This window comes from Girardinichthys multiradiatus, chromosome 18 (assembly GCF_021462225.1).
Source record: "Girardinichthys multiradiatus isolate DD_20200921_A chromosome 18, DD_fGirMul_XY1, whole genome shotgun sequence".
Taxonomy (NCBI): domain Eukaryota; kingdom Metazoa; phylum Chordata; class Actinopteri; order Cyprinodontiformes; family Goodeidae; genus Girardinichthys; species Girardinichthys multiradiatus.
Window position 1 is genome coordinate 7,263,660 of NC_061810.1, and position 24,470 is coordinate 7,288,129.

Sequence of the window (24,470 nt, forward strand, 5' to 3'; positions counted from 1 at the left end):
AGAAGGAAAGAACGCTGTAAAATCTACAGTGAATTATCAAAAGATTGTGCGTTTTACAGCTGGCTTAGTTTATGTCTTGAACATTCTGCATCTCTAGTTGATGCTGTTATCACGTCTTAACTCTTTGCTTTGTTGTTTCTGCACCCAGTTTCTGTTTCTACTGAGCTGGAGCCTGCAGCAGGCAGGGAGAAAGTCCAGGTGGGGTTGCAGCAGAAAAGAGCAGAGGAATGAAGTTGCAGCTTAATGCATCCTGTCACTTCTAACTTTCTTTCAGTGCAATCATACAGGTAAGTAAGGCTGAAATCACAGATGGCCTCTTTAATCTCTGTAAATTACGGTTTTGATCAGCTGAGGTGTTTAAACATAATCAGGATTTTATCAAAACGAAAGTGTTTCTAAAATCTTCTGTGGAGTTGGGGTGTGTCTCCAGCTGTCATTAGGCAAGAGGTGGGATAGGACAGGTCACCAATTAGTCACAGAGACACACATGGACAGACAACCTATATGCATACATTCATAACTGAAGCAATTTTAGAGAGACCAACAGTCATGTTTTTGGACCCCAGACTTCTAACCCAGGACCTTCTTGCTGCAAGGCACCAGTGTTACCAGCTGCAGAGACGACCATGCAGCTCTATGAAAATGCGTTGACTGAATAATTTTGAAATAGTAAAAACGTCTGGAGTGGCGGCCCTACGCTGCAGCCTAGTTTCTTTTATTTGCTTCATTTCACACAAACCATCATGACCAATACGTGGTCATGGCTGCAGCATAAATAATGTTGCAGGTGAGAACCTCTTCTGATTAAAAAAAAAAAAGACCACGAATGTTCTCGCCATAGAAATGTTGACCTATCAACAATGACTCAAAGCGTGTGGTTTCGGTGGCAAGCAGAGCTGATAAAGCTCCAGCTAACCAGTCTGCTCATAAAGAGCAGAAAATAGCCTCAAACCTTTTCCTCTGTGAAATCATCTTTTCATGCTTCTACAATAAGAACCTGTTGGTGTGAGAGCTTTTTCCTCTCATGCACAACATGCTGTGCACTCTGATCACAGATAGTCTTAGTATCTTATCTATACCTGAAGGTTATAAAAATCATCCAGCAGAGGACATCCGCAGCACTGCATTCACACATAAATATAGTCCCACAGTGCATTTAGAGAACATGCAGCGTGTTTTCACTGATCACAGAGCGCTCAGAGGTTTGGTTAACCACAGGCTTGAGAAAGGAGCATGGTAGAAGAACCTTTTGTGAGTTTTCTAATGGAACTTGAAACTGCATAATAGTCCAGCATGTGATATGAAACAGAAGGAAAAATACATTCCAGCAGTATGGGCAGTCGATACAATGCTGAAATGTGGAAGATCTGGAACGATACTGCAGGAAATCTCTTGGGGATGTGTTGCAGACACGAACGTGAACTTCCTATTTTAGCCCTGCTCTGATATTTTCAGCTCTTAAGCAACACGTTCCTTGCAAGTAGAAAACAGGAGTACGAGCTAGAGAACACCGAATAATGTGTAGATATTTCTAATCGAGGAGAGAAAGGACGACATGTGAGTAGCACCTAATTTCTTCTTTTTAACTTATTTTACTCTTTATCTGAAATTCAGAAAACTTTAACATTTCAGATACTACAGAAAACCTGAAAACCTCCACTCATGCCTGCTATTAACCTAAGTTTCATCACTGAAGTTTCAAACTGTTGTTAAGATGAGAGCTGTTTAACTGCACATGTGCGTAAACATGTTCCACATTCACCTTATGGTGTTCATATGTTGGTGTCCAGGGCAGTGCATGCTTCTCTTAATGGGACAACAGCCATCCCATGGAGAAGCAGCAGGAGGAGACTTTCACTGCTGGAAAAACTGAGGGGCTGTCAGGATGCCTGGTGTCCTGGGGCCCCCTGGGACAGAGAGGGGGCCCACGCTGCTATCCGAGGAGCACCAGCTGGGGTATGTGAAAAATCAACTTCAGATTTGTAAGGTGTCGATTTTAACTGATCTTGTTCGTATGTAAGAACAGTGGCAAATATTAGAAATTAAAAAGGTCAATATTTTTTGTCACTTATTTCAGAAACAAAACTCATATATAGATTCATTATACATGTACTGAAATATTTCAAGCCTTTATTCCTTGACATTTTTATTATTATGGCTTACAGATTATGAAAACCCAGCATTCAGTGTCTCATATAATTAGAATATTACATAAGATCAATAGAAAATGATTTTGTTTTAATCCATAAGTAGTTCGTTTTTCCACAACTGGATGTTGTTTGGCCCAAAACCTTCATGTCAAGGTAATGGTTCACATGGGACAGGTGAAAATACTAATACACAATCTGTATTTGTGTATTAGCTCATTTGACTCAGAGACTTGGTGAAAACAAGCCTCTTATACAGCTTATTCCTCAAATCAAATCACCAGAAACACTATGTAGGAGGAATTTTCATTCCAGGAGTGATTATTCATGCACGGTGGCACAGTTGGTAGCACTGTTGCCTTGCAGCAAGAAGGTCCTGGGTTCGACTCTGGCCGGGGGGTCTTTCTGCATGGAGTTTGCATGTTCTCCCTGTAGATGCGTGGGTTTTCACCGGCTACTCTGGCTTCCTCCCACAGTCCAAAGAGGTTAGGTTAATTGGTGTCTCTAAATTGCCCTTAAGTGTGTGAATGAGTCTGTGCGTGGTTGTTTGTGTGTTGCCCTGCGATGGTATGGTGACCTGTCCAAGGTGTATGGGCCTCCTGCCCATAGACTTCTGGAGATACTGTAGGCACCAGCTTCCCCATGACCCACTATGGAAGAAGCGGTATATAAAATGACTGACTGACTGATTATTTATGTAATCTCTTAAGGATCCACGGAGGTCATGTTTGTACTGACCGGGGACTTAAAAAGTCAAAATGGTGATGAAACAACACTTTTCTACTAGATATATTGTATTTATGGAATAGCTTTCAGTTGTTCATAATCCCCGGGCAAAATTATGTTTTAAATGAGGAATGTCGAGTTGAGTACATGAGAAGAAATACGGTTACTGGATTTTGAGGGAAAGTAGTAGTATTTTTTCTGTCCGTTGCCTGTGTTGCCAATAAGCAGCCACACATCTGTTTGACATATTTCTGATAAAAGTTTTTTTTGTGTTTAAAATACAGTCCATTCTCTGTTTACAGTCGGCTCAGTAAACCTTAGCTCTTAAACATCCTACAGAATCATCCATACATGGTAGTGTTGTAGTCTAGACCACCTAATCCTAGACGGAGTCAAGATCAAGACTCTGAGGAAGGCGATACCACCTCCAAGTCCAAGACCAAGACCCAACCAATAAGAGACCATTTTCAAGACCATTGCTGTAATCCTAATAATGTTGCATCAAACATTTAAAGAAAATCTGCCTGTGGGAGCTTATTATTAAGCTAACCTGTAACAGGGCCCCAGACTAACTGGTTGTGCTGGTGCGCCCACCATTTTAAGATAGCTGCCTTGCAACAACATTTAGGTGAACCCAAACTTACATCTATGCAGACCCTCAGTATTCTGTGTATCCAGTAAGGTTGCATTTCATTTTTGCTGTGTAAACATCCATATGTTCCTAGACTGTTTCTCCAAGTCGCAATAAAGAAAGCAACGTGGTTTTGACCGGTCTTGGGGGGAAAAAAATCATATGTCTAGCGGGTCCGCGACCGACAAACAGCTGAGTGAGAATGTACTCAAGACCAGTTCTTTAAAAATCTGTTCTCGAGACCAGTCTCAAGTACCTTAACATCTCTACGTGGTAATGGTGTTTTTGTTTTGAAGAAACGTTTAGCCAAAGGCTCTTTTAAAAGGCACATTTTAAAACTTCTTATCTGCTTTGAAAAAAGAAAAAGAAAAGCCAGATTTTAATTTATTGATGTTTTATATTTTAGAGATTAACTCTATATTCTGGCTTTAAAATTTGATGATGTTTCCCCCTTAATGACAGCAGCTCAGACTGGAGCCTACCGAGTTCTTTTTCACTACTAATGATCCATCAGCTCTAATAAGAATCCCATTTTTATTCTGTTTATCATCTGTCTATCCTTCTTTTTCGTTTGGATTCATTCTCTTTGAGTCTACTTGTACGTTGACTGTTCACCTTTAAACTGGCTAATCATCACATTTTTTCATGTGAGAAAGGTAGACATTTTTCTCACAAATACATGTAACATTTGGCCCTTAAAACTGTTTTGGCCCATTTTACTCAATGTGATGAAGTTATGCAGTTCAACTCAAGGCCTCTCTGCTTTTTTATTTGCTTGAATAAAACTGTGAATATTTTATCAATATCTCAGGTCTTATTAAACCAATCTAAAAAGTTTCTAAAACCGCATCTGTTTCTTTTGTGGGCCTGATAATAATTTCCGATCACTTTGGGCATCTTGTTTCTGATCCTCTGTTTTGTTTCCTTTTCTGTTCTGCCCCATTCATGTCTTTGCGGCTAAGTTTTGCATATTAAGGTCAATTTTTTGGTTGTCTTGCTGCTGGTCCTCTTATGCAATCCAGGCTTTTCCTAAAGTCCGGCAACTTGAAGTTGCATGTAAAACAAAGAAATGGAGTGCTGTTTCATTTAAAGGTTTTCTTATCCTGATCAGCGCATGCACACCTCTCTCTGTGCCATCAGCAGTTCCCTTTTCTGTTTTACATTTGACAATACAACAGAATCCTTTTTAAACTGAATGCAGAAGTACTGTTGAATAATACGGTGTGCGTATCAGGGAACTGACATTACAAAATGGATGCACCAGCTGCAGAGAGACACTGTGAGTAGCAAAATGCATTTGCTCTCTATGGGATGATAATTGTAAAGCATGGCATTCTGTTAATTAGCAAGAAATGCAAAACAGTAACTGGCAGCATCAGGTTATTGACCCATGAAATTGGAGGAAGACTTTCTTTAGCACAGTGTGCTGGTGTGCTGTAGTGGCTGTGGTATAAAATAGATGTAGAACAAGAAATGACTTGGCTATTGGGCTGCTGTGAATCACGCAGAAAGAGTAGTCTTGTGCGGACGTCATCTGTGCTCAAAGTTCAGTGACGTGAAGTTATCTTGACTTTATTTCTGTGTTCTCTGAGCCTAAAAGCTCATGTTAATTAATTCATGCACCATGATGTGTGGGAACACCTCTGAGCTGAGCTAACATTACGATATCAGTGAGTCATTGCTCAGGACTGGATGTGCTTTGTCTTACACGAGTTCGCTGTGACTCAACCAACTGCTTCATTTTCTTGTAGCTTCTGTTTCCAGGAAAAACAGGGTGATCAGACTAACATTTTCTAATAGCAGCACCTCATACCTCAGTCTTTTTTTTGGTACAAATGTTCAAAATTCTTCCTGAGTGATTCAGAACCAAACGTTTTTTAGATAAACATGCAAGACTTTTGAAAACTTCCTCTTTTGAGCAATGCTCTGCCTGCATATTACTAAGAACAGCTGCCATCAGATTTTGATTCAAATGTTCCTCAATCCTGATTGGTACTCAAAGATGTGACATCACCTGTTTGCCTTTAAACATAATCTATTAACCTGGAAAGAGATAACATGATATTACATCAGTTAAGAGGCTGTTGTGTGGTCTCATTTTTCAGAGGCAGTCTGTGAGACATTTGATAATTAGAGGGAAATTGTAGAACAGGTCTAGAAATATTTTACCGTTAACAAAAAAAACGTGTGTATTTTAAACTCTTTTTAGCATTTTAACTTAACAATTGTCATGGTTAGCATGGTTAGCATTATAAAAATAGCAGTGTTTATGTGTATTCCCTAGAGACTGTAAATTATTCCTCTAGCTCTGAGATTCCCAAAATGTTGCAAACATTTTTTTTTTTTATCCAGCACATCCATGTTTATTCTACACCATTCAGCCTTCCTTTTATCTGCTGAAAGTCTCACTCTCTCTCACAATCTTGTAGCCTGAATGAAGCGTAGACAAGTCTCGACATGTCATAGAAAATTTCCTAAGTCTTTGTACTTCCTCTGCTTTCTTTTTAAATACCTTGCTGAGACTGATTTCAGACAACTACAGGTCCTTCTCAAAATATTAGCATATTGTGATAAAGTTAATTATTTTCCATAATGTAATGATGAAAATTTAACATTCATATATTTTAGATTCATTGCACACTAACTGAAATATTTCAGGTCTTTTATTGTCTTAATACGGATAATTTTGGCATACAGCTCATGAAAACCCAAAAGTTCTATCTCACAAAATTAGCATATCATTAAAAGGGTCTTTAAACGAGCTATGAACCTAATCATCTGAATCAACGAGTTAACTCTAAACACCTGCAAAAGATTCCTGAGGCCTTTAAAACTCCCAGCCTGGTTCATCACTCAAAACCCCAATCAAGGGTAAGACTGCCGACCTGACTGCTGTCTAGAAGGCCACTATTGACACCCTCAAGCAAGAGGGTAAGACACAGAAAGAAATTTCTGAACGAATAGGCTGTTCCCAGAGTGCTGTATCAAGGCACCTCAGTGGGAAGTCTGTGGGAAGGAAAAGGTGTGGCAGAAAACGCTGCACAACGAGAAGAGGTGACCGGACCCTGAGGAAGATTGTGGAGAAGGGCCGATTCCAGACCTTGGGGGACCTGCGGAAGCAGTGGACTGAGTCTGGAGTAGAAACATCCAGAGCCACCGTGCACAGGCGTGTGCAGGAAATGGGCTACAGGTGCCGCATTCCCCAGGTCAAGCCACTTTTGAACCAGAAACAGCGGCAGAAGCGCCTGACCTGGGCTACAGAGAAGCAGCACTGGACTGTTGCTCAGTGGTCCAAAGTACTTTTTCTCGGATGAAAGCAAATTCTGCATGTCATTCGGAAATCAAGGTGCCAGAGTCTGGAGGAAGACTGGGGAGAAGAAAATGCCAAAATGCCAGAAGTCCAGTGTCAAGTACCCACAGTCAGTGATGGTCTGGGGTGCCGTGTCAGCTGCTGGTGTTGGTCCACTGTGTTTTATCAAGGGCAGGGTCAATGCAGCTAGCTATCAGGAGATTTTGGAGCACTTCATGCTTCCATCTGCTGAAAAGCTTTATGGAGATGAAGATTTCATTTTTCAGCACGACCTGGCACCTGCTCACAGTGCCAAAACCACTGGTAAATGGTTTACTGACCATGGTATCACTGTGCTCAATTGGCCTGCCAACTCTCCTGACCTGAATCCCATAGAGAATCTGTGGGATATTGTGAAGAGAACGTTGAGAGACTCAAGACCCAACACTCTGGATGAGCTAAAGGCCACTATCGAAGCATCCTGGGCCTCCATAAGACCTCAGCAGTGCCACAGGCTGATTGCCTCCATGCCACGCCGCATTGAAGCAGTCATTTCTGCAAATGGATTCCCGACCAAGTATTGAGTGCATAACTGTACATGATTATTTGAAGGTTGACGTTTTTTGTATTAAAAACACTTTTCATTTATTGGTCGGATGAAATATGCCAATTTTGTGAGATAGGAATTTTGGGTTTTCATGAGCTGTATGCCAAAATCATCTGTATTAAGACAATAAAAGACCTGAAATATTTCAGTTAGTGTGCAATGAGTCTAAAATATATGAATGTTAAATTTTCATCATGACATTATGGAAAATAATGAACTTTATCACAATATGCTAATATTTTGAGAAGGACCTGTATGTGCTTTCTTCATTGGTAGCAACTTCCACAACAGAAAGTGTTGTTGTAAGGTTAACAAAATGTTAAAAGATTAAAGATAACTATTAATAAATATTAAAATATTGAAAGATAATTATCAGCTCATTGGCTAATTTAGGCCTAAGGACAAACAGCACAGGTCTGGAATCCTAACCTATAGCAATGCAGGGTTAGGGTTGCACTACATGTTGTGGATTTTAAGAGAAAATGTTTATTTCTGTTGTTAGAGACTTAAGACTTGACTTGGAAAAATGACTTGTGAACATCTTTGTTCTGAATACGTGTGTGGTGGCTTCTGAAGCATTGAATCCAACTGAAGTCCATGCCTTTAAAATCCCCACCCAAACATTAGAATGGTGCCCTGCGATGGACTGGCGACTTGTCCAGGGTGTACCCCGCCTCCTGCCCATAGACTGCTGGAGATAGGCACCAGCTCCCCTGCGACCCACTATGGAATAAGCGGTAGAAAATGACTGACTGACTGACATTTGAATGGGTTTTTTTTTTTCCACAAACCCCTGCTGTGGTTATTACTGTTGCTTGTGCAGCCTTTGCGGACACATTTTCTCCCTCCACTCAACTTTCCATTCATATGCTAAGTCCACCAGCTTCTCAAGAAAGACCTATTGTGGTTAACATTCCTAACCAAGTCAGCGATCTTCCCTGTGACTGTGTAGAATATAACATGGCTATGACCAACATTTCTTTTTTTCAAAACCTTTTTTATTAGTCATATAAAGTGAATGTTTTTTGCTTTTACGTTGTTTTTAAAAGGCGGAATTCATTTAGCTGTAGAGAATCTTCATCATTACATCAATCTTGCTGCATGATCTACTGAGTTGAGTTGCTGAGAGATACTCAACTATGTCTGGGTCACAGTCCCATTAAAGTTAACTTCAGCACAGACAGGATTACAACTTATCTACACTCAAGAGATATGCTATGCATTTAGGACTTTGTACAAGAGATCGAAACAACACAGTGTTGCTGAAAAGATATACCACTGCGGCTTTCAAAAACCACACGTTGAAATTGTCAGTTCTTTATATCCACCCCCCAGTGTCATGGCCTAGTTGCCATGGAGCCCCGCTGTGTGGTCTGTGTGTGTTGGAGGTTCAGAGAAAACATCTTACTGCTCAAGCAGCTTCAATCACACTCAAGACAGCTAAATGAGTCACTTTGTGTTTCCCTGCAGAGTTTCCTGGTTGTGCGGGACTCTGTGACGTCTCGGCCCTGCCTACTGTGTGTGTCTGCAGGAGATCAGCATGGAGAAGTTCTTGATTATAATATGAACTGCACGGGGACAGGTACGAAACAATATGTACAAACGTCTATCTGGGTAGAATCCAGTTAGCTGAGGTCACTTGGGTTTCTCTTTCAACTGATATTTATTGATTCATTACTTCTGCTAAACATAGCAGACCAGCATGTTAATAACATGATAAATCAGGCCAATACTTAATACCTTTCATACAGTTTACGTTATTATGGTTTTTCTAATTCCACCCATGGTCAAATATATGTGTACACCCCCACTAATATTTGGTTAAAGGTTTCCTTTCAGTCACAATCCTTTTTTTGTAGCCACCAACCAGCTTCAGGTGTAATTATGTCTGGATATCTGGATATATCTCTTTTTAGCAGAGGTGGTAAATTTGATTTGAATCGGTTTGAATTGATTTCCTGGCACGGACCCTGCTTTTAAACATAGCTAACACCTTGTCTCTAGATTTGAGATCATAGCTTTCCAAACTCCTCACATTACCCACATTATCCACCCGAAAACTAATATATGTGTTTTATGTCAAACTCAGTCAGCTCTATGTTGATTTTTAGATGAACGTCCATCCACTCTATGCAATGCACCAGTACTGTTGGCAGAGAAAACAGGCCCAAAGCATAATGCACCACCAGCATGTTTCACAGATAGTAGAGTCTTCTAAGGGTTTGATAGCCTCACATTGACTCTGCCAAATATACATTTTGTCGTTTTGACAAAATAGCTGTCTTTGCCTCATCTAACCATAAAACATAACTATAAAACAGGGGTTTCTTTTTTAACCACCAGTCTCTTAGCTCATGTTTGGCTTCATCTGGCTTCACTGCGAATGTGACACTTGTGTTCCAGCAGTTTTCAGCTCACAGTAGGCTTGGACCTTTAGTGGTTTCTTGTTGCTTCTGGTCACTTTAACCAAGTGTCTTTAATCTGAGGGTGATGGTTTAAGTAGGATGGTCAGACATGATTCTGTCAGGAAAAAGAAATTAAGGATTGCAGCTGATTAGTAGGGGTGCAGGTATTTTTTATGTCTGTGTGAAATATTGACACAATCTGAATTTGTTCACCTGATGCCTGCTGTTAAAATAAATTAGTTTTATTTTCTATGCTTATTCCACTCAAGAAAAAGGAAATGCCTAAAATGAGGATAAAGCCCATGATGAATGCAGGCAGACCTCTGACTAGATACTGTGTGTGAAAACTACATGCTAAAAGATCAGCTGACCTCTCTGACCTGCAGAAACTTGTTTATTATAAACAATCCAGTGCTGGGAAAAAAAGTGACAACAAGCAAAACTACTTGAGCATTGACAGCAACTTCTGCAGAAGTCCCCTTTTTTGTACTTCCTTGTTCAAGCTTAAAATGTTTCCCAGAATGCATATTACCTTAATTAAACATGTAATGACACTGAGCTGCCCACTCTTTCTTTTTTTTATCTGTGATAGCCTTCCAGCTTGCTGAATCTCGTCTGTCTTTCTCTGATTTGCCTCAGCTGGTGCTGTTCTACTCTCTGACCAGGTAGGAACCTACTTTACTTTTTATATCATATTTGCAGATGCACGCTAAACCTTTCTGTTACTTGATTGTCAGATATATACATACAGATAAAATTCAACTGACTTTTGACAATGATCTTAAAAACCTTATCAGTATATGTTAAGATATACAGGTAATGGCCACTTTAAAGTCTTACCAAACCACTTAAACAAATTTAGACATCTTATCATCAGAGTACAAACTGGATTCCAAAAAAGTTGGGACACTAAACAAATTGTGAATAAAAACTGAATGCAATGATGTGGAGGTGCCAACATCTAACATTTTATTCAGAATAGAACACAAATCACATATCAAAAGTTTAAACTGAGAGAATGTATCATTTTAAGGGAAAAATATGTTGTTTCAAGATTACATGGCGTCAACAAATCCCAAAAAAGTTGAGACAAGGCCATTTTTACCACTGTGTGGCATCCCCCCTTCTTCTTACAACACTCAACAGACGTCTGGGGACAGAGGAGATCAGTTTCTCAAGTTTAGAAATAGGAATGCTCTCCCATTCATGTCTAATACAGGCCTCTAACTGTTCAATCGTCTTGGGCCTTCTTTGTCGCACCTTCCTCTTTATGATGCGCCAAATGTATTCTATAGGTGAAAGATCTGGACTGCAGGCTGGCCATTTCAGTACCCGGATCCTTCTCCTACGTAGCCATGATGTTGTGATTGCTGCAGACTGTGGTTTGGCATTATCTTGTTGAAAAATGCAGGGTCTTCCCTGAAAGAGATGACATCTAGATGGGAGCAAATGTTGTTCTAGAACCTGAACATAGTTCTCTGCATTAATGGTGCCTTTCCAGACATGCAAGCTGCCCATGCCACAAGCACTCATACAACCCCATACCATCAGTGATGCAGGCTTCTGAACGGAGCGTTGATAACAACTTGGGTTATCCTTGTCCTCTCTGGTCCGGATGACATGACGTCCCAGTGTTCCATAAAGAACTTCAAATCGTGACTCATCTGACCACAGAACAGTCTTCCATTTTGTCACACTCCATTTTAAAAGACCCTTGGCCCGGTGCAAACGTCTGAGCTTGTGGAGCTTGCTTAGAAATGGCTTCCTCTTTGCACTGTAGAGTTTTAGCTGGGAACGGCGGATGGCACGGTGGATTGTGTTCACTGACAATGCTTTCTGGAAGTATTTCTGAGCCCCTTCTGTTATTTCCTTGATAGTGGCATTCCTGTTTGAGGTGCAGTGACGTTTAAGGGCCCGGAGATCACGAGCATCCGGTAGAGTTTTACGGCCTTGACCCTTACGCACAGCGATTGTTCCAGATTCTCTGAATCTTTTGATGATGTTATGCACGGTTGATGATTATAACTTGAAAGTCTTTGCTATTTTACGCTGGGTAACACCATTCTGGTATAGCTGCACTATCTTTCTGCGCAACAATGGTGGAATTGGTGATCCTCTTACCGTCTTGGCTTCAGAGAGACACTGACACTCTGAGAAGTTCTTTTTATACCCAATCATGTTGTCAATTGACTTAATTAGTGGTCATTGGTCTTCCAGCTGTTCGTTATATGCTCAATTTCCTTTTTCCAGCCACTTATTGCTACTTGTCCCAACTTTTTTGGGATTTGTTGATGCCATGTAATTTTGAAACAACATATTTTTCCCTTAAAATGATACATTCTCTCAGTTTAAATGTTTGATCTGTGATTTGTGTTCTATTCTGAATAACATATTTGATGTTGGCACCTCCACATCATTGCATTCAGTTTTTATAAAAAATTTGTTTAGTGTCCCAACTTTTTTGGAATTCGGTTTGTATTTATACCACTTGAACTTCAACATATTTGCCCTCTTTTTTTACATTAGTGCATTTAGGTTGGCCATTTTGTGATAGATCAACACAAAGTTCTGCATAATTGTGAATTGAAATGAAAATTATTTGTAATTGACAATTTTCAAAGATACAAATCTGAAAATCTGGTGTACATCCGTATTAATTTTGAACCTTTTGTCTTTGCAAAATAACTCGCACTCAGTCAGACTGGAAGGAGAACATCATTTCTCCAGGTGTTTCCACTGGGTCTCAATAGGCTTTAGATCTGAACTTTAACTGGAACGTTCTAACACATGAATATCTCGTAAACTCTGACCAGCTTCCTGGTTTCTAATGAGGGAAAGCAAGCCCACAACATGATGCTCCCTCCACTATGTTTCAAAGGGGGATGGTATGATGTGCAGAGTTCGTTTTCTATGACAGAGTTCTTCACGGTGTCCCGTAAATGGCTTGCAGCAATCTCCAAACAGGACTTCTTATAACTTTCTTTCAACAGCAGACACCTGAGGTGTGGCTCTCCAGAGTTACCATGGGCTTTTTGGCTGCTTCACTTTTTTATCATTTTCTTACTTTGTTTATTATTGTGCTATAAATACTATGTTTTTTAAATGTTAGACAATGAATCGGCACTCCTACTTTGAAAAGAAAAATTGCAGAACCTTACAGAACATTTAATTACCAGTGGCAAAATCTGCGGTCCGGAAAAATCCCTAAACTTTGTGCCTGCTTCCCTAATAAATTCTCTCTCCTGTCCTGGATCATATTTAGGCATATCAGATAAATCAATACCAATGGACTCTTTTAGATTTTTTATTTCTAAAAAACTTGAAAACCATGTGTCATTTTCCTTTCACTTTACAATTATTTACAATTATTTTGTTGCTCTATCACATAAAATCCTAATAACATACACTGTTACCCTGTTATTTGTGGTTGTAATTTGACTTCATCATAAAATCTATTATCTACAATTTTGACCCTCATTGCTGCCACTAGTATTGTGAGCAATTCTTGTAAGGTACCTTTTCTACCTCAGGTTCTTTTGCACATTTTACAGGGATATTCCTAAGGGGTGTGAATACTTTTAAAAGGCACTGTATGAACCTTCACCATTTCTCTATTTCTGTATCAGGGATGTGTTGGCTGTCTGCCTGTCCATTCCCTGTAGGATCTACTGTACAACAGAGATGAACAAAGATCATCTCTCCCAGCTTGAACCTAGTGAGTCCTTGGATTCATTCTCCTGCATCATAACTATAAAACGACAGTAGTTTCTACTAAAATTTATCTCTGTGCTACAGAAGCTTGGTTGTCCACACCGCCTGAGCAACAGACTGGAGAAATGCCCAACATGGAGCCAAGCCATGTGATGTGCTCCATTCAGGTAAGTTACTTGGTGAGTGTGAGAATGAGTACTTAGCGAGGGGACAACTTTTCTGCTTTTGTTCAATGAGGACGTTCAAAGTTTAGCAATTCTTTTCAAAAGCCGCTGCAGCACAAAACAAAACATTCATTGAGTGACTTGAGTCAGACCTTTAAAGTTAAATTCCCACAAAAAATAATAAATGTCTAGAACAGCGTATCTTGTGATGTTAGCCACTAACCAAATGTCTCCAAACTGTTGTTAGTCAAGCTTGTGGGTATTCCCACACTTTTGTTTTCCAAGTAAACAGTAAAAGACGTTTGGTGACCCAGTTTTTATTGCAGGCAAACACAATTGCTGATTCTGATCATTCTGAATAAAAACTTTCTTAAACTTCATATATCTTTCCATTTCTTACCAGAGGCATGCACTGAAATATGAACTTATCTTTCTTTGACATCTTTACATTGGGTTACCTTTTTATGTCTTAAGTGGAAGTCAACCAACAGAAATGTTCACTGGCCAATGCTGATTCTTGTGAATGAGGAGAGCCAGTATTATTAATTCAGTTTTTATTTATATAGCACCAATTCACAACACATGTCGTCTCAATGTACTTTATAAAGTCAATTCATTTGAATCATAGATTTCAAGTCAGGAACATACATTCCAATTAAACCTTAACTATTAAACAGTGCAGTCAGATTCAGTTTATTATTCAAATTAGTTCAAAGATTTTCTATCTAAGGAAACCCAGCAGATTGCATCCAGTCAGTGACTTGCAATATTCACTCCTCCTGGATGAGCATGTAGAGACAGTGGACAGTCACTGCCGTTGACTTTGCAGCAATCCCTCATACTAAGTATGCATGTAGCGACAGTGGAGAGGAAAAATTCCCTTTTAACAGGAAGAGACCTCCAAAAGAACCAGAACCAGGCTCGGTGTGAGCAGCCATCTACCACGACTGAGAGACACAAAAAGAATGCAGAAGCACTGATCCAGTAGTACTTTCTATAGGAAAGAAAAGTGAAGAGGCTTCATCTAGGAGATAAAAACAGCTAAGCAGATGAACTCTGAGCTAGCTTTCAAGTCTAGAGTGTGAAAGAGAGTACAGTTAGTCATAGTAAAAGCTCAGCCAGTAGTGGTGTCTAGGAGAGACGGTGAAACACTGAAAGACAGGGCCAAGTGTATCATCTGTAGAAGGTGAGCATTACGTTGTTGGCAGCAGCAGCTTGGCCGATGTCCCACTCCAGGAGGGTGCCACAGCTAAACACAGAGCCAGGCCAGATGTAGCTTCTAGAAAGAGAAAAAACAGAGAAAGCACATAAAGTTAAAAGCTGACATATGAGGAAATAACACAAAATTAAAGAGTAGTGTGAGAATGTAGCAGAATGAGTGAAAGTGGTCATTATGTCCTCCTGCAGCCTAAGCCTATAGCAGCATAACTACAGAGGTAGCTCAGAATAACCTCAGCCATTCTAACTATAAGCTTTATCAAAAAGGAAAGTTTTAAGCCTAGCCTTAAAGGTAGACAGGGTGTCTGCCTCACGGACTAAAACTGGGAGCTGGTTCCACAGGAGAGGAGCCTGATAACTAAAGGATCTGCCTCCCATTTTACTTCTAGAGACTCTAGGAACCACCAGTAAACCTGCAGTCTGAAAACAAAGTGCTCTGTTAGGAACATATGGAACAATCAGATCTCTGATGTATGATGGAGCTAGATCATTAAGGGCTTTATATGTGAGGAGGAGAATTTTAAATTCTATTCTGGATTTAACAGGGAGCCAATGAAGGGAAGTATGATCTCTCTTTTTAATTTTGATCAGAACTCTTGCTGCAGCTTTTTGAATACAATAGTCCAGCCAGTGTTTCTGTGTTCCTGCTCATCTGTGCTCATTCATTAGCCTCCCTTCTTCCATTGCCAAGCATTTTCCCTGTCACCAGCTGCTCCACACGTCATTCGATTAGCTCTTTTAGTTCATTGGTCATTTCTCCACCCTGCCCCTGTATTTAAACTCTCTGGTTTTTATTGCTTGCCACTGGATCCTACTGCTAGTCAGGCCAAGCATGTCAACAGCTGTTTGCCATTCCCATTGCCAATGTTCTGTTTCACCTCTGTAAGTTTTCCCAGTTCTATTATTAAAATGTTTTATACTCATCCTACGGCTCCCATGCTCCTGTTTGCACATTGGTCCAGCACAACACTCCAGTTTCATGACACGTTGTGTCTTAAAATCATGTGCTCTAGCAAAAGTATTATTCAAGTAACTCAGTAATAAAAAATAAGCCCAAAACACGAAGCTGTGCGATAAACAACATGTTTTATTTGGGCTCCCAGCACCAGGGAAATTGGTTATTTGAATGATGGGACCACAGCTGCCTCATACCGGCGACCTCAAGGATTAATATTATCATTTGTCTTGTAGCACAGGATGAATTCCTTACCACAGAGGACTTAATGAGCTAATTAGCTCTATTACAAAGATTGAATTAGAACCAGCTCTTACCAGTAAACCCCCAAGGATTATTAATGTCATTTGATTTGTTTTTTTGTGTTTGACTTTCTGTATTATTGTAATGTTTTTCCTTGTGTACAGCGCTTTGTGTGCCTTGTTGCTGAAAAGTGCTATATAAATAAACTTGACTTGACTTGGTTATTTAAAGGGGAACTACATTTTACACAACAGTTGGCTGAAAAAAACATTAATGGAAATGCTTGCAAAGGGATTCTTAAAAATTATTACATTGAACCAACTTCGTGCACATTTATCATGCTTTGTCCTGGCTCTTCCTACATACCATTTATTCTATTAAGCCTAGCACTGCTTTATCCATACTCAGGATGTTCTTCTATGTGCTGTTTATGCTGACATTATCACCTCTGAGTAGTGCATCAAAGGTATTACAGTTTTTATGACTATACAGAGTATTAAAAAAGAAAACTACATTTGTTTATAAAAAATATATATGAAAACTACCTAAGCCAGGAACTCTTTAGGGTTATTATTGTGCTATTGCGCTAAATTATATAGCAGTGGAGTATGTGGACAGTAAATATGGTGAGATTCTCAACATGCCATGCTTAGAATCACAATACATAAGCTGCATTATCAAAAGAATAGAAAGGCAGTTCTGATGCATTATTTTCTCAAAGCAGCATACCTTTTTATGATATTGAACTGCATGGCAGATAATCAGTATTGTGACAAGGGATGTGGCAATCAATTACATATAGTCTAAAAGATCAATTTATGATCTTACTTGAATAGGAATCACCATTGCCAGTGGGGAATGTCGCAGTCACAAAAGACTGCTTGGCTGCAGTATTTGGTAGGCTTTAAAGTTCTGTTTTGCAATCATATTTTGGCGAGTTGAAATGATGTTTATGGTCTTTTAGGCCAACACCTGATATAGAGCTTAGTGGTGAGGATGCTAACGCTCACGGAAAGGGTTGTGGTCGACGTAATGATAAAAACAAGAGAGAGAGTAAGGAAAATGTGGGCAATTGCATTTGATTATCATCGCTATTTCCAACAATAATATTGTGATTTCATGTTTTTCTTTTCCATTAGAAATATGTGGCACTAGATCCAAGTGGTTTTTACCTGTAAATGTGATTACTTTTCTTTTGGTTTCTTCCAATGTTTTATTGAAAAAGGTTTCCAGTTCCCTGAAATACTCTTCAGTAAAGGGTGTAGTGTTGATAATGACTGTACTGTTCTTCCTATGCCTTTTAAATTGCTTGGTATTCTCGGGTATGGGGAAGGCAGGTTAAACAAAGCCTAAATAATTGAAGACCAGTCATTCTGTCCATTCCTAATTTCTGCTCATATGCTTGTTTTTCAAAAGCTGACTTCCTCCAGTGGAGCCCTGTGCATCATAAATCCCCTCTATCTTCATGAACATGGAGACGACTGGCTGACTTACAGGCCAGCACCTTTACAGCCATCAAATATCCGGCGAGAGCGACGTCTCAGCACCACCCGGACTTGGGCCGGAGCCGGAATACAAAGCAAACGAACCATCTCATTGGACCAGGAATCCAAAGCTGCCATTACAGAGGGTTCAGGTCAGAGTTAAATGCACTGACACACAAAGACTGCATTTTAAACGGGGGGGTTGAGCTTTAATTTATTAGGTTGGTGTTTTCATTGTGCAGGTCTAACCAGAGCTCGGTCCGCTGATTCCCCACTCACACCACAGACACCAACAGGAGTGGTTCTCAGGAGGCCCAGCCGGGATTTTGCATGTGCTGCCCCTCAGAGAGCGAGCACAGGAAGTCTTTCTACTCCCACCTTGCCAGGAACGCCTGAGCAGCACCGTCACAGCAGCCCTGTGCCTCAGTCTCCTCACAGAGTGTCCTGGATTGAAGATGGAGTTTGGTTGCCTCCACCCAGGCCTTCGTCCTTGCTCCATCCCCCATCGCTGGAACTCGATTCACTGTCAATTAGCAGCATAGAGGAAGAGCAGGAGTCCCAAATGGCAGGCCTCCCAACCCACCACCCTTCAGCACATCGATTGGCTGGAAAGGTCATCAACCGTCTATCGGCTGTGGGCCAGGCGCTCGGTGGGCTGGTGTCCCAGAAGAAAAAACTGACCAATCGAGTGGTGGAGCTGAGCGAGAGAAAAGGGACTGCATTTGGAGAGGCTGTTAAAGGATTTGTGGAGCTGACTCTAAAGGGAGGTTCTGATCCCAGTGGGCTGATGGGAGCAGAGTTCCTACAGGAAGTGAGGTCATCACTCTCGTCAATTAGGGAGATCCTGTTAGACTACCAAGACATTCAGGCAATACTGGACAGCATCTCTGACTTAAATGACTCTGAGATTGGTGAGTGAGGCCACACTTAACACTTAAGATTCTCAAATACCGTTTTGTTACCAAGAATGGAGCATGAATGTATTATCTTTCAATGTGAATTTCTCCTAATCTGTCTTTAAATCCTTCTCCAGACTCCCTGGTGGAGCTCTCCCTCCACAAAGTGGCCTTGAAGCCCGTCTGCTCCCATCTCTACTCCTGCATTCACACCTCCCGGACTAATGACGGCATCTTCCAGCGTCTCCAGGGAAACTTCCTAGTGCTAGAAAAGAACAGCGTTGAAGAACTTGGTGGATCAAAAGGAGTCGGAGTCCCTGATTCTGTCACATTGGAGAGAATACAACAGAGATGGGCGAGTATGCATGAGACCTACTCTCCAAACAAGAAGATCCAGATTCTTCTCAAAGTCTGCAAGAGCATTTACCACAGCATGAGTGCTAATGCTACTTCTAGCGCAGGTAGGTTGAGGCTTGCAGTAAAATGTAATTAGTGTTCCAGTCCTAAATGTTGGACTGTAGATGTGGATGGTGCTGGTACCTGAAACTCTCCTCTCCTACAGGAACAGTGTTTGGAGCAGATGATTTCTTGCCTTGTTTGACTTGGGTTCTGCTCCGTAGCAACTTGGTCACCTTACAGGTGGACACAGACTACATGATGGAGCTGCTGGACCCCACACAGCTACAGGGAGAAGGTGAGGCCCACATAGTACCTTGAATAGGTATTTTTTTGCCCTTGAGCTTTTTCAAGTTTTGCCTTTAAACAACCTCAACGTGCTGCATACTTCACCTGAATTTTATTTGACAAAACAGCACTAAGTAGAGCATAGATGTGAAGTGGAAGCAAAGGACGCCTTGTTTTTTATTATTTTAATGAAATATCTGAAAAATGCGGTCTACATTAATCTTAAACCCCCAACTCAATACTTTCCCTGCAGGTTAGGCTTTAAGTCTTTTGGAGTATGCTGTAATTGTTCTTTGAAGGTCTCAGAGGTTTAATACAAACAGCATCATGAAGACCTAGAAACAAACCAGATAGATCTGGGATAAAGTTGTGGAAAAGTTAAAACAAGGTTAGGTTGTAGAACAAAATCCACTTACCAAAGCTCTATTACAAATCGGAAACAAGCAGACCCAAGATTCAGCCAGACACAGGAAAGATTAAAAGGTTTATTCAGCCACAGGAAAGCGTCACCCAGGTTAAACTCCACACAGCTTCTGGGAATCACTGAAGCAGAAAGAAGGATTAGTGACTTGTAGTTTCTCCAGATCTTGCAAGGATCAGAAAAGTCATTAACCTGCTTTTGTGTTGGGCTGAACTTGAAACCCAGAGGGGAAACCTCAGTGGGTGGCAGGCAGAGATCTCCACAGTGCAGGTAAGAAGTGACTCCAGGCTGAATAATCCGAGGGCTAGGCTGGCTCAATAATCTGGGGACAGAAACAGGGACAATGATCGGAACAATAGACGTCAGGCAAGGGGCAGGCAGAGGCATTAACCAGATGCAGGAAAGAGGGTTGAAAACCAAAATCCAAACAGTCCGACAAGGGGCAGGCAGAGAGGCAAAATCCAAGAGACAAGGCAAGGTCAAAAAACAATGACCAGACAGGAAGGAACGCTGGATATCTACTCACACGATGGCTTTCAAAAATCTGGCACCGTCTGCTTGTCAGAGTCGGTATATATCAGGGAAGACACAGGTGCTTGGAATGCCACAAGAGACCCATAAAAACTCAGGAGGAGCTGCAGATATCCACAGCATAGGTGGGAGAATCCGTTGACATGACAACCAGTGGTTGTGCACTGCACAGTCCTGACCTTTATAGAACAGTGACAATATGTGAACTACTGTTCACAGATGTGCAGCTTGGCACAAGCCATGTAGGGGACACAACAAACATGGAAGAAGGTGCTTGGTCGGATGAGACCGAAATAGAAATGTTGGCCTACATGCGAAGCACTGTGTCTTGGAATCCCTGCACATTGCACCATCCCGACAGTGAAACACTGTGGTGGTAGCATCATACTGTGGGGAGGATTTTCTCCATCAAGGACAGGGAACCTGGTCATAGTTGAAGAGAAGATGGATGGAGCTAGCTACCAGGCAATCATGGTGGCAAATATGCCATAGACTTGAGAGTGGGGCAAAGATTCACCTTCCTGCAGGATGCAAGGACCCTGAACACACAGTAGGATATTTTTGAATGCCCCAGTCCAAATCCAATAGAGAAATTGTGTCAAGACATAAAAAATGATTTTCATAGATGCTCCTCATATCCTTTCTAATGGTGCTTAAGCTATTTTCCAAAGAGTAATTCACCTTCTAGATGGTAGCTTGCAGGAAAATGTGCTTCTACAAAGCCTCAATAGAGCTAAAAACACTCTTCAAACGTTTTTTGTTTGTAAAAAATGCTGAAAACCATGTTTCCTTTCCCTTCCACTTAATTACTATGCTCTGCGTTGTGTTGGTCTATCACATAATATCCTAATAAAATATGTCGAAGTTTTTGGTTTCAACATGGCAAAAATGTGGAAAAGCTCAAGGGGTGTAAATACTTTTACAAGAAAATTTACACTGAAATACAAACAACCAAATCACAGCGTTCACACAGTGGTGTCTAAATTTGAACAGTGTTGCTGAGTCTCTTTTCTCTTCTCCATAGGTGGCTACTACCTTACAACTCTGTACGCCTCTCTCTTCTACATCAGCAGCTTCCAGCCACGGCTGGCTGCCCGCCAGCTCAGCGTGGAGGCCCAACACTCGATTAACCAATGGCATCGCAGACGCACACTCCACTGCAACAAGTCTCGTCGCAGCCTGCACCGACGGACGATTCGCAGGCAGATGGCCAAACAGAATGCGGAGACAGAAACTGAGAGCAAGAGTGAAAGTGGGAGAGAAAATGAATATGAAAACGCAGATATTTCAGAGAAGCAGACAGAAATTAGCACAGATGTTTACTGGTTGCCAAGTGATAATGCAGAGTGTGAACAGGAACTGGAAGACCAGCCACAGACCACTGTGCAAACAGACCTTCGACCTGCAATTCAGCAAGAAGTGACGACCCACAAACAGGAAGACAGGCAGAGAGTTTGCACAGAAACAGAGGAGGGCATAGATGATTCTGATGGAGAGCTGAAAGAAGACCTGAGGTGACAAACTTTGCTGCCAATAAAGTATGCATTGGGAGACTGTCAAAGTGTTCTCCCTGGGTCAAACCCTTCCTAAACCTGCCTTAATTCTTCATCTAAATAGACATCAGTATGGCATTTAAATTTTTACATGAAAAGGTCCCTGATGTGAATCTTAGTTGGGGCCTTTCTGAGTGGTGCTTTCATGTTCGCCCCATGCCCCATGTGAGTTTCCCCTGTGTGAACCAATTTCCTATTTCTGGTTAGTTGGTGATATTAAGTTGACTTGTGAAAGTGTATCTATGTTTGTTTCTCCTAGCTGGAGACCTGTGAAGATATTTAGTCCAAAGTGCACGCAGTTGCCTCTATCTCTGAACACTGAGAAGCACAGTCAGGAAATTAAACAAGATGCTTAAATTAGTGTTTGTCGTTCAAAGTCTTAAGGTGAAATGCCTTGCAAAATGATTCATACCCCTTGAACTTTTTTAACATTTTGTGATGTTATGACAAGCATATATCATGTGTTAGAAGGGAACAGTCAAAGTTCAGATCTAAATCAAACTGAGAAGCAATGGCAAGGCTGGATAGTTGATGTTTGCAGATGCTCTTTATTCCAGTCTGGCTGAGCTTGAACGGTTTTGCAATGAAGAATTGGCAAAAATAACCAATTTGTAGATGAGCTGGTCGAGACATACCCTAATGGACTTACAGCTGTAATTTGGCTAAGGTAGTATGAATACATATGCAAACCACACTTTTCAAATTTTTACTTGCAAACAAGCATAAAACCCTTAAATCATTTTGCTTCCATTTAAGAATTATTCATTACTTTCCGTTGGTCTATCTCACAAAATCCCCCAAATCCATTAAAGTTTGTGGTTGTAATGTGACAAAATGTGAAAATCAAAAATGTACTTCACGTTTTACCTTTCTCCTCTCTAATTATTGTATGTTTGGTTTCTTGAACTGTTACAGTCTACATAACAGCTGCTGGGAGTTTTGATTTAAACAAACATTGTGTTTCTATAAGCTTGGTTTAACTGATATGTACCCAGACACCATATTACACCCTCAGTGTTCCCTCTCAGCCCAGAGTTGCACCCTTAATGGAACGATTTACATCCGTGAAAGTGATGAAAGCAGAATCACCAGAGACCAATCCTTTTTTTTCCAAGGTCCCTCTTAGAAAAGAGATTTTAAATCTCAATGAGGTTTTATCTGGATAAATAAATGTTTATCATTATAATTATTTTCAGTATTTTATCATTATCATAAAATCCACAGGACCAGTATATTTTGGTAGCCTACCAGAAAACCCAGGACATACTTTATCGCTGTCAGATGGAAAATTCCGATCTCTAAAAAGCAAACAAAACCCCACAAATTGTTCTGCTTTTAAAACAAATAAACACAGTGTGGTCACCTTTAAAAGCTATTTTGTGATATTTCCCACTGATTGTTTACCAGTGGGACCACTGATAGGTGATCACCCTGACCAGGAATCTGTATTTCTTCATGTATCACCTAAGATGTAGTGACTAATATCACTATTAAGGTTAAATCCTTTTAAATATGCAAATGTATTTAATGTTAAATTAATTTTGGTGATTAGATTAAAGGAATACACTGATGCTGTTTCTATTTCATTTCAAATAGGCAGCTGTTTTAGTTAGAAGCAGTAGTAGCTTTATCACTGTACATCATCAGATAGTTGTCAAGAGTTATTATAAGTCAGTACTATTTAACTAAGATTTATTTGCTTGAGGTTATATGTGTCTGTGTAGCAAACCCAAGCTTTTATTTATCAAAGCAGTAGTGTTTTATGGATGTTATCTGTAGCACTTTCACAATTTCTGCTTTTAAATAAAGATCTCTTCTTCTCCCTGCTAACCTGTCTGGTATCCAACAACATCTTGCTTTACTTTCAATGGTTTTCAGTTCCCCTTCACAGTGCTTCACCCAATCAGAAGGGAAGATTATTAACGATAAAAACATTTTGCTAACTCAGTAGTTCTACAGAAATGTTTTTCTCTTACGCCACTAGAGGGCAGCATTACACCTTCTCAATTGATTCCTGCATTGTTTTAAACTCAGCCCACAGCTTGTCTAAAACGCGACATGTTTTGTGGGTTTATTGGTCAGCAATTAGAAGAGGAGTTGGATTGGAGTAATGCCAATAAAGATTTATTTCCACAGAATTTTAAGAAAGGCAGGAATATTCTTAACATTCCATGTTTATTCAAATGCAAACCCCCCCCCCCCCCAAAAAAAAAAAACCAGAAACAATATTTTATATTTATTGTTTTACATTGTTTTATTATTTTTTCCGATATATCTGTCTAATTTTTTATTAGATACAAAAAAAAAAAACAACACACATTTTATGCAATTTGCAACAACTCTGAAAAAGTTATGCAAAAACAAATTCAACAAATCCCAATTAAATTGTCAAGAGACCCAATCTGGTTATAGCTGCAGGCACAACAGAACTCATTGTCATGTACAAAAAACAGCATTTTCCTGAGGCTTAGCCATCATAGGATCGGTACAGCGTGTACATATTAGGATGGACAAGTTCAACAACAATACTCAGGTAGCCTCTGGTCTTTAATTGATGCCCAGTTGATACTGAGAAGCACAACATGTGCCAGCAATATATCATAACACCATCATACCACCACAAGCAGCTTGAACTGTTGATAGGAGACATGATGGATCCATGCATTCACGTTGAGATCGAGACCATCGGATAAGGCAATGTTTTTCTAATCTTTCACTAACCAATTCTGGTGAGTCTGTACAGGTCCTTCTCAAAATATTAGCATATTGTGATAAAGTTAATTATTTTCCATAATGTAATGATGG

The 24,470-nt window shown here is 40.4% G+C and overlaps 1 protein-coding gene across 3 annotated transcripts; it reads left to right on the top strand.

Moving 5' to 3' along the window:
* Positions 1 to 1,182: 1,182 nt before the first annotated feature.
* rinl (Ras and Rab interactor-like) lies at positions 1,183 to 23,495 on the top strand. Of its 3 annotated transcripts, XM_047390805.1 has the most exons (11): positions 1,183 to 1,557; positions 1,791 to 1,956; positions 8,871 to 8,982; positions 10,398 to 10,470; positions 13,432 to 13,520; positions 13,601 to 13,683; positions 17,513 to 17,732; positions 17,823 to 18,491; positions 18,614 to 18,937; positions 19,039 to 19,170; positions 21,137 to 23,495. In XM_047390805.1, coding segments are annotated over exons 1-11 (2,364 nt in total). In that variant the 5' UTR covers positions 1,183 to 1,555; the 3' UTR covers positions 21,631 to 23,495. The 3 variants fall into 3 exon arrangements, with proteins under 3 accessions (XP_047246761.1, XP_047246762.1, XP_047246763.1); XM_047390806.1 differs by lacking the exons at positions 1,183 to 1,557; positions 1,791 to 1,956 and adding an exon at positions 4,647 to 4,783; XM_047390807.1 differs by lacking the exons at positions 1,183 to 1,557; positions 1,791 to 1,956; positions 8,871 to 8,982; positions 10,398 to 10,470 and adding an exon at positions 11,537 to 11,739.
* The last annotated feature ends 975 nt before the right edge of the window (positions 23,496 to 24,470 follow it).

Bases quoted from the DNA above. Each gene is read 5' to 3' on its own strand.
- rinl (XM_047390805.1), top strand. The intron at 1,957-8,870 runs GTATGTGAAAAA...GTTTCCCTGCAG, and splicing joins TCCGAGGAGCACCAGCTGGG to AGTTTCCTGGTTGTGCGGGA. The intron at 19,171-21,136 runs GTGAGGCCCACA...TCTTCTCCATAG, and splicing joins CACACAGCTACAGGGAGAAG to GTGGCTACTACCTTACAACT.